General features: G+C 42.7%; 1 protein-coding gene across 7 annotated transcripts in view; it reads right to left on the bottom strand.

Moving 5' to 3' along the window:
• KIF1B (kinesin family member 1B) overlaps positions 1–16,723 on the bottom strand; it is an 85,983-nt gene that overhangs the window by 66,647 nt on the left and 2,613 nt on the right. For all 7 annotated transcript variants that reach the window (XM_021374637.1, XM_021374638.1, XM_021374633.1 and 4 more), the window contains exon 2: positions 12,358–12,542. In XM_021374637.1, coding sequence (XP_021230312.1) covers positions 12,358–12,463 — 106 coding nt within the window. In that variant the 5' untranslated portion in view covers positions 12,464–12,542. The remainder of the gene's footprint in view (positions 1–12,357; positions 12,543–16,723) is intronic.

The raw sequence follows: 16,723 nt of genomic DNA, 5'->3' as shown, positions 1-16,723 counted from the left end.
ATTATTTCAACCATCCACACACGTGCATTCCCTACAATTAATGTAATGCTTTTCAAGGTATATTTTAGGTGTCGTTTTCAACCCCTCTGCCAAGTAACCTCTGCCAACAGATTCAGCTGCCATTCCAGTGACATACAGGGCTCCCGTAGATTGTGCAGCTCTTGCTGCACAAGTAAATCTGTACTACTGCTTCTTCTTTTCAAGTCTGTATTGCTGGAAATACTTACAGGATTGTTTCCATCAGCTGTTTTCAAAATCATCTACATAAAAAAGATTTTAAATAGATATACTCTTGACTGTATCAAAATCAGATAAACCACATGCCCATCTGCACCTAGAGCAGCAATCTGCCTTTGAAATTGTACACTGATTTAGATACATGCAAACCAAATCTACAAGGACAGAAGAATGTACACAGGTGGTGACAGTCTTGCTGGGGAAAACTCGCATTGCAGTAGCAGTCAGCCTAAGCAAAGGATGGCTGCTTCTCATCTATTTAGGCCAGTAAGGCTACGCCCCTGGGAGATGGCGACTTCTCCCATTTCTTGGGAGAAATAAGATCAGAAACAAACGGCAACACCCACAGCTCTTGCCATTTCAGGCATTACGACCTTAACATGTTGCACTGAAGTCTCTGAAAATGCAGTTACAGAATTCCCTTCAAAATTTAATCACTCTACCAGATGCTGAGTCCCTGAGCAGGACCGTAGTCCAAAACCGCATTGTGGAGAAGAGATCACTGCGCGGACCGCAAATAGCAACAGTTGCTACTCTTTCTTGTGGTCAACTTCATTTTCACTTGGATTCACCTTGTGCTGACATTCTTGCTGTACAAAAGCTGACAGACGTGCAAAGCCAACAAATAACATGCCTCACACCCGTACAGCGTCACACGGCAAAAACGCGTGCAGCTTTGGATAGCAACATGGGCATCAACACATACCAAACCAGTAACCTAAGCAGTCATATATGGCTCCCGTTTCCCCTGCTCTTCTTGACCAAGCAGCAGTAACACTACATCTACAGCACAGTATTAAATCAGTTCTTCAGTGAATAAATCCCACAAGACAACCTTCTTGCCCAAATCTCATGCAGTTCTCCTCCAGTGCAACTTCTAGCAGCCTGGAATACAACTTCTCCCGGTCCTCATTCAATTACTGAACAATCAAATCTCCAGAAAGTAAATAAGAAATCGTGTCTTGCACCAGGAGGTTCCTATGCTCAAAAACAGGACCAGACCCAGTCTCCAAATCAGTTCAATGTGTCCTTCAGGGATGAACAACACCACTTTATTCAATCGTGGAGGGTTAAGGGCTCAACGGAAAGTAATTTAACTATTAAAAGCAGAAAAAAGCAGCAATAAATAGAACCCATCCCTATGTATTGCGTAACACAATTCAAAGCAGATACATGAACACATACAAGTATTGCTGGCAACTCTCCTGACAATTCATTCACAACCACAAAACTTTGATCTCAACTATTTATCTCATGGCATGGCTGATGTGTCTCTTTTTAGAGCCTACAGTGAAATACCAATTGTAAGTCTTTTTTAATTTTGGTTTTGTCACCTACAAGTATAAAAGCCACCTCTCTTGGCCAAGGCATTTGTTCCCTCCAAGGAAGAAAGTTCACTTGCACTCTAAGATTCTACTGTGTCAGAAGCAGGAAGCAGAACAAGGAGCAGCATAAATTTTAGCATTATTCAAAAAGGAGTTTGACGTGAAAACACACACTTCTCACTAAGAGCTGAAAAAAATTTGAAGTATCATAACATTTAGTCACAAGAATAACTAATTTTTCACTCATGTTGCCGCTCATAAAAGCACGCTGACCACCTATGGAAGCTCTCCAGCAGTGCAACATGCTCTATGTCGGGCAGTGCACTACCCACTTGCCCTTACAACTCAAATCTGATCCGTCACATTCACAAAGATGAAGCTCAGGCTCCTGGATTTATGCTAGTGGATCCTCTCTTTTTTTCTTTTTTTTTTTTTTTTAAATTAGGCTTCTCTGAACTCTTTCAAATTAAGTTCCATGTCTTGAAAACTACTTTCTAGGATGCACATTTTTGCAAAGCATATCATGAGAAGTATATTAGGAAAGGCAGAACAATGTGCAAGAAGGCAGCTCTGTCAGAGGCTGGGAATGCAGCTGCCTGGCCAAAACCTTCCACAGAACAGGAACAGGGCAGAGGAAATCTCCTGGCTGCCAGCAGCTCTGCATGCTGGCCCTCACGACTGATCCAGCTGCAGACTTCTCACTCAGTTTCAGGTTCAAGCTCGAAGTCTTTTTATCCTTATTTCGATTCCTTACATACAGTCGACACTGTCTGTCTTCAGTGTCACTGGTTTAACAGAATCCGGCCTGTCTGCAAAGGAATCCAGAAGGGCAGAACAACTGAGGAAACAAGATTACAACTCCAACTGAATTCATGCGGACTGAAACCCTCTTTTAGCGCATGAAGCATCAAGCTGCTAGCATCCGTCACGGTTGACGCGGTCTGGATTTGGACTGAGTGATGAGATGCATCATAAGGCGAGCTGTGAAAGCGGGAAGAAGATGGTGAGGCAGCAAGAAACCAGGAAATCAAATTAAAGCAACTGACCTAACTTGAAGGTGTCTATTGCGCCGAGGGCCATCTTTGGAAGGACTATTAGATGATGCTCGTGGATGTTTCTTAAGTTAGATAGAAGACTTGTTATACTACAGGTAAGCTTTATCCTCAAATTTCATATGCCAAATTGGAGGGGGAAAAAAAACCAAGCATGATCATGTAGAAATTAGAGCGAGTAGGCAACGCTGATTTCATGCACCAAGTTATTCGGTAAGCTGTTTTTTTCAGCTAACAAGGAAACAAATAGAATTAAGAAGTAAAAGGATTGCTTCCAGCATCTCCAACACCCACAAGAACGGTAAAAGCTCTTCAGTTATTTTATTTGGTTTTTAAACTGTGCAAGGCCAAGACGCGTTGTATTAGTGAATCACGAAATAGGTCATCATCCGTCCCCTCTCACCACAGCAGACTCACGGCATGGTACACAAGCTAATGGTTTAATTACAGAGCCTCAGGAAATGAGAAAGGCAATAAGGCAGACGATCACAGCAGGAACACATTAATGGCCTTTTTATCTTACAGAATAAAATTGTTTATTTGATATTTCAAAGGTCCAACGTGGCAATTAACTTTTCTGTTTGCAGCCCGACACCAACGCTTTGTGCTGCAGCAATAATTAGTTACCATCAGCGTGGCACTGTAGCAGCTCTGCATGCTGGAGTCAGCCTCGGCAGCCAGTTTCTGTGAAACTCAATCCCTTTTTCAGGCCCCCTGCTTTACCAAGAGCCAATTTCTTTGCTCCTTCGGAATCCTACAGCTTTCCACAAGTTAAGGTTTTTGTAACAAACAGAAATTGGCAGAGGTGATCTACAAAATCACCGCCTCCTATACCACAGCTACTGAAACGGGTTACATACAACTAATTCAGAAGCGTGCCATCCCAATGCAGAGATGCAAATTCTACAGAAAGTAGTCTATCATTTTATAAGCTTCTTTCTCCTTATAGTTGCACGGTGAACCATACAGAGCTTCTCCACACTGAGGTTCCTCTAAGCAGTAGTAATTGATACACTCTCTGAAGCCCAAATTAATTAAACAGTTCTTTTCAGCTGTTTAACTTGTGGGCTTTGTAACTAGAAACACACAGGAATTTTTACGTCACGCTGACAAAAAGGTAAGGAAACCAACAGCTTGAAACTGTGCTTCTTCACACCAAATAATCTCAAGTTGTGTATCATTACATAAGCAATTGTGTTGTTCTGATCTCTCTTGCAAATGTGATTTTCTGAAGTGTACTACAAAATGGCAATACACAAGTCAGCAGTTGACATCTCAGTCTACGCTCCATTCTTCATACATATAACTTGCCAGAAAACGTGTCTGAGAAGCATAAAAAGCATACACAACTAAGGAGCTTTGCAAACAGATCAGAATACACAATCACAGTCATCTCTGAGGAAGGAGAACGTTAGAATCCCAAAGAGCAATTCAGAACCCAAACACAATGACAATCCTGAAACACAGCTCACAGGTACTGCTCCCCAGCAGTGTAACTTCCAGAACCAGATGCGGGCTCCAAAGCTTTAGAAAGGTTGGCATGACTTTCCTGGAGTTTTCTTATCCAAAGAGATCCTGTGCAATTGACACAATTAGAAAACTACAAGGGCAAGACAGAATAAAGAGGGACCTATGGCCCCTTACCCAGTAACACAGAGATGCTCCTATCACTTCTGTTCCCACACTCCCCCAAACACAGAGAACAATGCCAGTCCTGCTTCTGCACTTAATCAACTAATACAATAGAAATGACAGACTCATTTTCCCCCTCTCCAGGCTACTTCTTCATTTTCAGATGCAGTTGATACGTATGGATAACTACAAAAAAAGGATTTTTTCAAAAGACACCAGATGGCTCACGGTGCAGATTTAGATTGCAAGACACAACCCACATATTTTAACCAATTACTGTAAAGGAGAAGTTTATAGTGGGAGCTGTATCGTCTAATAAAAGATAACCAGAAAGCTGGAGCACAATCAACCAAGGAACTGTAATTCTAGATGGGCGGTATCAAGAACAAACCCATCCTCACAAAATGCTGGATCTCACATGCCCTAACTTAAACAAGCAACTTCATTTCCTGGCATGATGTTCTTCCACAGCCCAACCTCTTCCTCTCTATTTGTTCCTTAACCAGCGCTTCCATACCGCCCACCACCTGCTCCATCAGCCAGCACAAAAATAACACACGCTTTCAGCCTTTCAGGTTGATGGGATCAAATTCACTTCTAGTTTTGAATTTCAGCAAAAAATGTTCGTGAATTTTGACAGAGAGCTTCAGTACTGAAACAGTTTGGTGTTCCAATGGTCGTTTTAAGTTTTTGTGCCTTACAATGCAGCTTTGACTTGTTCAAGTTTATACCCAAAAAACACACAGCGAATATCCACTTAATTTTACATTTATAACGAGAAATACCACTTGTGGAACGGGGAGAGGGTGCAAAGCATACAAGAGTTAAGAAATGCAAGGCTTCTTGTTCCTCACTGCCTCTAAGCCAAGTCACTAGGTTGAGCAGCTCCACCTCCACGAGCAATGAGACTCGCACTGCGGGGGACGCTGCCACCAGGCGTGCCACACATTGGTCACTCTGTAGGCACTCCAGCACAGAGCTGGCTAGCTGCAGTTTGCCCTTCAGATAAACACCAGCAGACAGAATTAACTTGGGCTAAATCCTGGGATTAGCTGACATACAGTCTGTGCTGGGGAGGAGAGGAAAGCAGACTGATAGATTCAAAAGGAAAAAAAAAAAATAGAAAACCAACCTCCTATCAACTGCAATTCAAAAATAAAACCCAATAATGGTGGAAGTCAGGTATGGAATTGCAGAAACCAAACTCCCATCATTTGTGCAATGCAGTCTGTTTCCTGTCGTTCACATTGCCCATTCCTGTATTCCTACCCATCCATCAAGGCTGAAGGCTCAAAGACTCCTCTATTCCCTCATAGGGAATAAAAGCAGTTAAAATGAGTCGTCATCTGACAGAAGAGCATTCACACCAGCCTCAATAATTCTCCTAATGGCAGCAGTAACCTACCCAGAGCACATTCCTACCAAATACCAACACGTATTGAGATAACAGCCAGCAGAAAAGGCACTGCCCTGTCTTCACTTTCATTCTCATTCGCTGGTGAAAGAACAGGGAGAAGTTTTCAGAAAAAAAGCTAAGCTAGGCAGAACTTTGGAAGGGGTACGTTTTCTTCAGCAAAATGTAGGGAAACAAATACCAAATAATTCTGTGCCTTCCTGAAATTCTATCTGAATACAAGCAGTAGTTTTATGTCTGAATGGTCAATTTAAACCAGGTAAATGATCTTGAGACTTTTAGAATCAAACCCATAAGACCAAATTAACAATAAATGTATCCTAAAATGCGCGTGTCTGGGAAGTTTATCTGCGCCATCTGTAGAATGGAATGCCAACAATGGGAACACGTTGGTTACTGAGAGCAGGGTGGAGCAGGCATTCTTATGTGCTGGGACGTGAATAACACCCCGCAAAAACACGTTTAATACAGGCTTCTTTCCTAGGCATACGTTGCAATCAGATATACGGCCATACCGCTTTTATAAAACAGACTTTCAAGGTTGTTATTACAAGAGATAAATGAAGGGAAATGGACACTTCCAGCTTGTAAAACAGTGCCTCCTTTTCAAAGCATTGTTTGCATTTTTCAAATCATTAAAAGGAAAGGAAACCAAATAGAAGCTAAGAACAGCTCATTTGGAATTCAACCGGATTCTCTCCCCACTGTGGAATTTCAGCCCTGTACTGGGAGAAAGGTTGGATGGGGGAGGGCATTGTGCTCAGCAGCAGCAGAGCAAGGCAAAGGCTCGCTCACAGAAGCTGCTGGAAAGCTGCTCTCATCCTCAGCTGCTCTTGCAGATCCCACTGCTATAAATACCACTGCTACAGCTGGCATTCTGGGAGAGCAGCATGCCGGCAGGCTGTGCATCAAGTGGGAGCGAGCTGACCCACACTGCTCCAGCCATCCAAAAAGCTGAACCAAAAGCACTCCAAAACTCCGCTGTCATTCGATACGTGGCCATGGCCTGCTGCAGAAGCTGTGGATCAGCGCTTGGAGTTGTGCTCAATTCTTCTCTCCCGCGTTTTTTGCTTCAGGATAATACAGTCTCATCCCTCGCTTTCTGCTTTCACTTGATGACACCTCCGAAAGCCTCTGGCCTTCTACAAAGGCCATTTTGACCTTCAGACACATGCCAGCACTGCATTAAAAGGACATCATGTAGCACTAGAAACCAGGGGAGGCCGTTCCGCCAGCCTTAATAGTTTAACTGATTCATGTACTGAAAACACTGGATTCTTAAAAGTAGTTCTCATGGCAAATAGAAGTAAAGAAAATGCAGAGAAAATTGCCCCCATCTTCTCCTCGAGCTAAGCCTGCATTCAGGCCTTCCCTTGCCTGCTGTGAGACTTGTAACAAACAAAGTAACTGACAACAGGAGAAGACATCTGAAGAACTTCGGTAAACTCTGCTGTCCTGACTTCTTTCACTTGTCTTTCAAATCAGTTCCCAATTCAGCCCTCACTGCAAGGCATGTTCCCCAGCACCCACAGAGCAGCCTGTTTTGATAGCATCTACCATGACTGCACAGCAGCATTAATGCATTGGACAGTCGCTCATCCAGGGACAACTCACTGTAACCACAGTTATGAGCATCCACAGACCAGGACCATCCAGGAGAGGCTTCAGTGACTTTCTTCCACAAAAGTTTATCTTCCCAACACAACCTCAAGAGGCAAGAAAAGAAACAAAGAAAAGAAGAAAGCAAGCTGTACGTAGAAAACAAACTAACCAAGATGAGCTGTGAGAACTTGTGCCTGCTCCTTGGCAGGCACGAGGCCTATCAGAAATGGGTGAATTTTTGCTGATACCTACAACTATTCACTTGAAGAAAATAGATTGAGAATCAAAACGAACTCTCCCACCTACGCTGCACTTTCACTGAAGATGTCTCATTTGTGGTTTTTAAGTGGAAGAAAAAAGTTGTTAGTTAAGACAACTCCCACAAAGCCCCTCGCTTGCTTTTCCTACCTGTGTAGCAGTCACTACACAAATTCCCACTACTTTACCACCCACGTCCTCAGTGTCAGCCTAAACAGCCAGTTTCTCATTAAAGACTTTTCCCATCAGTGATTTAAACCAAAGGTTATTTCTATGATATAAATTCCTTAATGAAACTATCCAAACCACACTAACACAATGCTACTTCAAAAGAAAACCAACTCGCTATTATTACACAATAGGGTTTCTTTCCATTCACTGTGCCTTTTCATTCAGAAAAGACTCAGATGAGAAAGCAAAAGATTAGCAACTTCTAGTTTGTTGGGGTTTTTTGTTGTTGTTTTTGTTTTTTACCTTTTGGAGTAAGCTTCTTTGAAAGCAGTTCATAGATTTTAGAATCACATAATGAAAACAAACCATTAGAAATAAAAAAAAGTTGTACTTCTCCCCTCAACCTCTATAAATTAAACTCGGAACGCCTTACAAAGCTTTTCTGCCACCAAGGACGCCTGCTTGAGAACCCAAGTTGCCATCTGCCTACAGCAGCAGCTGTGACTATTGTTCCTGGCAGATGGGACTGCTCCACTGTCCCTATTTTCATTAAATACACAATACCTTAAGCAGTCCACAAAAAAAAACAAAAAAAAAAAAACTTCTGAACATCACAGAGCTCCAGAGACTAATGCTGAGTTAGAAACCAGAGCAGGCCATTCTCAGTGTTAGCCTGAGGGGCTGGCTGTGCTCACACCTCCAGCTAGGCCTGGGCTGTGCAGGTGCATTCCACATACACACTGCTTCCACTGGCACCCACAGGCTGCAATGCATACAAGACACCAAAACCTGTCTTAATTCATCTACACAACCAGTTACAGAGGACTTACCACAAGTAAAATAACTCCTTATCTCCTTCCTTCATCATGACTTTCTACACACTTGTTTGGCTTTTTAAAAGACCAAGCCATTAAGACTCAGCTACCTAGGACTACCTAAACAGTCTTGTACCTACTAACTTGAACCTCTGCTTCATTTTGACTTTTTATTTACTTCAATGGACAGCAGGCTTATCAAATCATTCCCACCAAAAATCAAGCCAAAGCACCACGAGACCACTGCGATACTAGGATGCTCTTTCAACACACAGCAGTTCAGCTTTTCACTTCAATCACCCAAGGCAGCAGCTGCACATGTCGTTCACATTTTATAGATTTCAAAAATGAATACAAGAACTACTGGCAGAAAATACTTCTCCATCTACAGCTCTCCTCTCACCCCATCTATTATGCAGCAGGATCTTTTTCCCACTCATAACAACATAACGTAGGGAATGGACTGACTCTATTGAGTACACTACAGGTAAGATGCACTGATGTAAAATATTCTGAACAAAAAATTAAAAAGTGAGAGATAAAGATAAAACTTATCCAAATAAGATATGCTGACATCCAGTGGTTCAAGATCTGATATTGAAATCTTATTTCGAAAAGCTGCTGGCAAGTTTAACCTCAAGCATGCTAAGCCATCTATGCAGTAAATTAAAGATGCAAAAGCAGATAATCTTCCAAATTTAAAGAGTGACGAAATGAAAACAAATTGTCTCAGAGGAAAAGATAAACTGCATTAGGGTTATTGCAGAAGCTCCAGTCTGCTTCAGTACTGTGTGGGATTTTAATCAACAAAATACCATTAGGAAAGCAACTTGAAAGACTGATACTAAGTTTCATTTGAAAATATTTGATCTACAGCAGCAGCATACGAAGGGAACAATGTATTACACAGGGTAAGGACTGCTAGCAGAGAGATCACCCCAGGGAGTTAATTATCAATATGAAAAGTCCTCAGAGCCCATTAACCTTCCCCTCCAGGCACACACATCCCTCACCAGGAAGCCCAGCACTGCTGAACCCAAGGGCAATGCTACCAATGCAGCTACACCGCATCTCGACCCGAGTGGGTACGTGGGCATGATCCAGGCGCAGGTTTGTACGACTGGCAGCCTCTGTACAAGGCACAATCCAGATGTGCCCTTCAGAACTGAAACCCAAATGCAAACAAAGCGTTTTGGTCACCTGAATCTGCTTGCATACCAAGTGCTTTTAAAAACAAGTCTTATCTTTTTCCTAAGGTCCTAGATGTTAACAACAAAAAACGAGGATGGTCTTTCTTAAAAGCGTTCCATTCAGTACACGTTTCATCTTCTGTTTGCTTCGGTTTTTATCTAATAATTTGATGGTAACATTGAAAATCATTTCACATTCACTGATTAACTGCTTAAGTAGTAGGATTTTGCTGTTTCTGAACTCCTGTATTTAGGAATTCCTCTATTGTCTTCCACTCTACCCTCAGTTCTCCCATTTCCACTGCAGAACGCCTGACAGTATGATCCAAACGGATACCATCTGCAATCAGATACGATCTGAGCAGCACAGGCGTTCTGCCAAAATACCAGCCCCTTAATGCAGTCAGCACATGTGACTTCAGCTGGACTGCAGAATTTCATTCCTGCAACGTGTATCTCAGAAACAGAAAGGCGTAGTGATGCACTCTGACAATTCTTTAAGTGCAGGACACTGCGGATCACTGCTTTCTGCAACCACAAAGAATTCAGAATACTAAACAAAGCAAATAAGCAGGGTGTGCCAAGCACTGATTTCAAAGTTTCCACACACAGAGTACTTCAGAGGGAAAAGCAGAAGTCCTGGGCACTGAGGGTAAGGGCCCTCCTTGCAGGAGCACCACTGCATTTGTTACGTTCAGCTTTAGATACTTCTGCGTATTTCATTAGTTCAATTATCGAGCCACAACCCACACATTCCTGTATGTTTCTACAAGTGCATCAAGTTACTCAAAGTTTAAACTATGCATAAGTTGAAACAGAAATGCTTAGTTATTAATAGTATATAGTATAATGGCATCTAATATAATCTATTGAAGAAATTACTCTGTCTACAGCTGTTTTCTGAATTTCTCCTCAAAGAGGGCAACACGGGGAAGAACAGCCCACAGACTGACAGTGCAGGACTGCTGAAGCTGATGCTTCCTTTCCCACAGCCTGTAACAGCCCCGATGACTTCAACCTGACCATCTGTCCTATCCCCCATCTTGTGCCACAGCCATAAGACTCAAATAAAAGGCCACTGATCGAACATTTCCAGAACACAAAATATAGCAAAAGCCATAAATAAATTTCCAGCTACGTAAATCATGAGAAGTATTTTTCTCCTTTTTGAAAGCTGACACAGTTTCTTGGGCATTCAAGTGTCTCTGCAGCGCAGTTCCAGCATTCAGAAACAGAACTGCTGTTTTTGCCCTATCAGTTGACAGAGGGACAGGGATTCAGCGGTCACCCTTGTCATTGTACCACAAATAGTTTCCACAGGCTCCTGGAGTTCAACAATCCTAAGCTTGTAAAATTATTGCTGTCACATCATGACAGCAAGAAGAAAGCCTATTCCAGAGGCACCCAGCAGTGCTGCTGTATTTCAGAGCTCGGTGGCATTTCCATAATGAATGCCATCTCATGGTGTCCACAGTTCTTCCCCTCTGCGCTGTTTAGGCCTAAAAGTTGGCACGCAATGTTTGGATGCAAGGATCTGTTTCTACAACAGATGACTGCTAAACATTTCTTCCCCTCATTTTTAATGGAAACTTGAAAATCCAATAAAAATTGTTTCTTCAGACAATATTCCACATAGGGTCTAAAGATAAGAGTTTATTGCACTGAAAAGCGCGCAGCCTCTTCTGCACAATGCCTCTCTCAATGAAAGTAAAACACGCTGTGCATGATTTAAGTGACACCACAACCAGATTTCATTGCAGATGCAGGCTGAAGTACAGCCTCAGATAAGAAGAAACAAGTGGGAGGAAGTCTGCATGCAGCCTCCTTTTTATTAAAAGGCATAAGCAAATACTCAAGTAATCAAACAGAGAAGTAACTCGGTACTCTTGGAATGCTAACTCCTTAGGTTACAGGCAAGAAGATATTACTTGATTACAATAAAAAATACTGTAAGAAGAGTTGTTTATAGGTATAGCTCTTAGTCTACACGTGACACTGCAGAAAATGATATCAATACTGCGCTGACCTTCTGAAGCATGAAAAAAATCGGTCAATGGTGCGTCCATGTTCAGTTACCCCAAGACGAGTCTTATCCTCCAAATTTGACCCAGGACAATGATTTAATAATCTTAATTTCTAATGAATTAGAAGTGCTAAATCTGTTATTTTGCCATCTAGACTGGAAAGCTTAAAACTTAACAGGATTTTCTCCTCTGCTTTCTCACTCAAATTATGCTCCCCGACACAAGCACAGATTGCCAAACAAGCACAGCAGGAAGGAAAGCACCTGACTAAAGCAGGAGTCACACCACAAGAATTGTGACATGGTGGCCCATAACATAGCTCTACATCTGTCATTCCAACATCGTGAAGTTAACCAAAAGGTTTTCACTTGGGTATCCCAACCTTTCTGCAGAATTCATAACTCTTCACAAGCAAACACCATAAGCAACTGCATCAAACTTGTGATTTAAGCTTTCTAGTTAGGTTCTGAGACGGTTTACTTTGTAACAACAGTCTCAGAAGAGAAGGTTTCCTAAAACAGTAATTCTAGATGCTGTAAAGTACACGGTAATGACTTTAGTTTGATAAAAGGAAGAAGATTAAGCAGTGAGGGAGAACAGGGGGAAAAACTCCTTTCTGTGATTAAAATCGACTTACTGGTTGAATTGCCTTGCATCTGGATGATACATTTGGATTCTTTGCTGGTTTCTCGAGAGTTGAAGGGCCGGACCCGAACAGCCACCTTCACAGAAGCCCCCGACATTCTGGTTGCTTGTTGTACAGTCGAGATGTTAAGCAAAAGAGGTCAGAATCCTTCAAGTTTACCTTCTTGCTGGCTTTTTCTAAAGAGAAAAGAGTAATTTGGTTATTTACAACTCCTGCACTCACTATGCTGACAAAAAAAAAAAACAGAGTTGTATAAAATTGTTTGACTTTAACTCCTCCCCACAAACACCCTTCCCATGCAACAAGCTGCTCCTTCAAAGCCATCACTGGAAATACACCTCACAGCACCTGTATACTGTCTCCCTGTTCAAAAGTTTCTGTCATCCAAGGCAGCCCTTTTGAAGCACACAAGCAGATTTGTTTTTATTACTTGGTTTTCTTCCCAGAAAGAAGGGGCACTAATACCAAAAAGAAGATCTGGTTGCAACATGTGTTAGGCTTAACCTAACAGAGATAATTTTAGCAGTACAGATACAGCTGCTTAGATTTCAGAATGAGCTAACTGCCATCTACTACATACCCATGTTCTCTAGCTGTCAACTCTTGCAGTCACAAAGCATTAGCAATACGAATAAAACTGACACAAGTGAGATGAGACATCCCACGCTGACTCTTAATACACCCCAACCCAGACAAGAGGGTGCAGCTATCAACCTTAAAGGACCCTTTGCACTCCTGGGAAACTCCTTTTCCCACAGGAAAAAAAAAAAAAGAACGAACTCGTGAACTACTTGTTTATCTAGTGCTTAAAGGACTATTCCATAGGGGTGAAGAGGAATCAAAAATTATTGCCTTCAGGTAAATATTACTATCTCTGCCTTCCACAAATGTTCACCATTGAGTTAATCTTCATCCACTATCAAAGCACTTGTTTAAATGCTACCTGCCACATCTCGGTGATGGAGCACTTCAGCAGGTAGGAAACTATTCATCACAGCCACAGCCCTAACCTCAAGGCACGTCCATCTGATGTACTATTGCAATGCAGAGATAATAACGCTTGGTTCAATTGCATTGCACCCAAACAACCCTTCCCAGTAGAAGAAAGTTTCCCACGGGGTCTACCATTGATAAGTCTGACTTACTGCCACGTGACGCTGTCAGTTTCGAAGTTTAAGGCTCAAGATCCAATAAGACAGATTCCAAAAAGAAGCCGTCAAGGTCTAGTAAAAAAACAAAGCCACCATCATGGCTAGGAAAGTCTCCATGCCACAGACTGGAAGCTGGAAGGCTACGCTGAGAAGACATGACGATACGGTTGGTTTACCCATATATTCTCAAGACCTGCCACAGCCACTGCTGAAGAGAGGATTGAGAGACCAGGTGAATCTGGCTGTACTCAACAGAGCCATCTCTAACCTGAACCTGAGTTAACACAAACTCTGCACTAGTCTGCATTCAAGGCCTTGAAAACCTGAAAGCTTGCTTCGTGGCTAGCTGTACTCCACTCATCCAAAGAAACATTCATTTCATGTAACCACAATGCTACAAGATCACAAAGCATACTAGCAGATGAAAAGCAGAAGCTTTTCAGCTCTGTAGTTCTCCAGTCTGTACGTAAATGCTCGATTCAAGCAATGACATCTTCACACAGGACAAAATTTTAATAAAATTGCATTACTTCGTTAATGCCATCACATGGTGAAGATGGAAATTCAATTACTCCACCAAGCAGAAGCAGCAGAAGAAAGCATTCCCAATTCCAGCAGGTACCGTAGGCATCTCAGCACACTACGAGGTTCAGAACACCCGTAGGAACAAACCGAGAGAATCTCAATGACACTGCAGTGCTACAGCAAACCGGAACAGTGACTAGTCCTGATGCAGACACGCAGTCAGTGATTACAATGCTGCATTAGCAACATACGAAGTTGCACTACAAACTTAAACACAGACTACAGCAAAGAGGTAATGGGAATGAATTAGCACGATTTACCAAGTTTAAAGGAGATTCCGCACTTGTTTCACAGAGGTTAAGTACTACAAAGTGTGCGTGTCAAATCTGCACCTTCGTTATCACCTTCTCCTGATTATCTACCAGGTGGAAATGATGCTCTCCCTTCCTAATTTGAGCCCTGTGTAAGTACCTGCGCCCTGAGGAAAGCTAAGCGACAGACTAATCTGGATGCATCCTGGTGGCATTACTCAACTGACCCTGAAAACTGCTGCAGGAGCACAGGAACATTGCCACACGTGACCACCTCAACATTCTGCTTCCAAAACACAATTCCAGAGTTCTACCAAACGCAAAACTTCTGTTAGTGTCAAGTTCACCGCACTATGACCAACTTCAAGCTCCGGGCTTTACTTCGCCAGACTATGGAAAAAAAATGAGGCTGCAGAGTTTCCATAGGGCACGGTACAGCACAGGACAACAGAAAACCAGCAACTGATTTCTCAGGGTTTAGGGTACAGAAACACCATCTGACACGGGCTCAGTGGTTCTCATCTTCCTCTCCCCCTCACCTACCAATATTAACACAAAAACCATAACAAGGACCAATAAACGGAAGTAAGAGCAACAATGAAGAGATGTGAAAACTATACAAGCAATGTGTTCTTATAATAGTATTTACAAAGTTTAAGGAATTCATGTTCCCTTCATACTGAAAAGTCCCACATTCAAAGTTTCTTACGTTACTCTTTCACAGAAATACCTCTTAGAGTACTACTTCTATCTTTACAGATAACCAGCATGCATAGGAAGCTGGAAAACACGATGCAGTGGAAGAATCCATCTGCTTTTCAAAAAGTTGGGTGCACTTCAGAACCACAGTTGTGCTGGCTCCCAGAGATGCCAGACTAAGAGCTGCAGGCAGCCACTTCTTAAACAGAAAATATTTGCAACCAAATCCAACAGAAAGTGCTCCTGGTAAATGCCCGGTACGCTTGGCTGAAGCAGAAATGGGAAGTGAGGATTTAAAGGAGCTGCATCCATCAGAGATACCTTTGGGACAGCATCGATTTAACTGCTCAGCAAAAAAAATGAACTAAGGTTGTAAATAAGATAGCATATAAAAACACCTTAGTGGAAGGCATAACTTCATCTGCTATTTAAAATGCTACCCTATAACCCATCTCGCAGGGCGCGATCCTGCAGGCTTCATCCAGCTCTCCCCAATAACAACTGGCCAAGGGAGCTGAGTGCAGCACAGTGCCAGGGGGAGGCCCTGCAAAGAAACAGGGAGCGAGCAGAATTCTCGCCTCAGACAAACTGCTATTTCCAAATGGCAATCCAGGGACAAGTAAAAGGAATTTATCATCTACCGCGGGAATACGCAAAATTAAAAGATGAAACTGGGCACTTTATTCTTACACACAACAGAACACGTTATGGAAAACAAAGCTCCTGGTAATACAAGGCCATGTAATGCTAGTTACCTCCAATAGCATTAACTGCCAGAACTGCTTTCCAAAGCGCCTGGCAGCAGAGGGAAACGACAGCTCTAGGAACGCATCCTGCTGCATGATAAGCAGCTGACTGACCTGGAGGTTTTCTGTGCAAATCCTTTGTCTTGCACAACAGCAGTCTTGGACCTCTCCTCTTCTACCACATCTTCAAAAATACCCAATGAACAACAGAAAAGAAGCTTAAGATATATCCATTAGGCTAGATCTGTACAATACTGAATCAAAAGCTTCTCCCTTCTACTGTTTTTTTAACCCTTCAGACTACCAGAAGCAGCCACAGATCAGTTAGGGTCTTATCAAAACAGGATTCCTTAGCACGGGAAGGCAGCGCCAGGGCAGCGTGGGTCACCACCAGGAAAAGCCTCACCAACAGCAGTGCTTCCACCAAGTGCTATCCCCAGTCCTGTCGAACAGCAGCTGGAGAACAACACGGTGATTGTGGAAGCGAAACGTCCTCTCAGAGCGCCTTGAGCAACCTGACTGCGGTGTCATTTCCAGCCACAAAAATCAGCACTCCCAACAAACCGCACACCGAAAATATGGGGAACTAATTCCATGAGTAAACACCGCATTCACAACACAAAAACATGAGAAGCACATCACCAGAGGCTCCACGTGCACCGGCTGGATGACAGCCTTGTTCCAAACAGCTGGGAAGAAGTACGGAGCGGGTCACAAAACCAGCAGCACAGCTGAAACATAGAAGCCACTGGTAGACTTCCAAAGGTACCAACCCTCTCTTTCACGCTCCTCTAAAATGACACCGCATCCAGTTTTGCCTCACTCGCAGTTCCACCCCTTCTCACAGCTGAAGCAAAATGCCCACTTGCAGTTGCCCATGGATTTCTGATGCTCGCAAGAACAACTCACTACGCAAGGTTTAGTT

This window comes from Numida meleagris, chromosome 20 (assembly GCF_002078875.1).
Source record: "Numida meleagris isolate 19003 breed g44 Domestic line chromosome 20, NumMel1.0, whole genome shotgun sequence".
Classification (NCBI taxonomy): domain Eukaryota; kingdom Metazoa; phylum Chordata; class Aves; order Galliformes; family Numididae; genus Numida; species Numida meleagris.
Note: the sequence above shows the minus strand (reverse complement) of the source record. Positions and strands in the feature narration are given on the sequence as shown.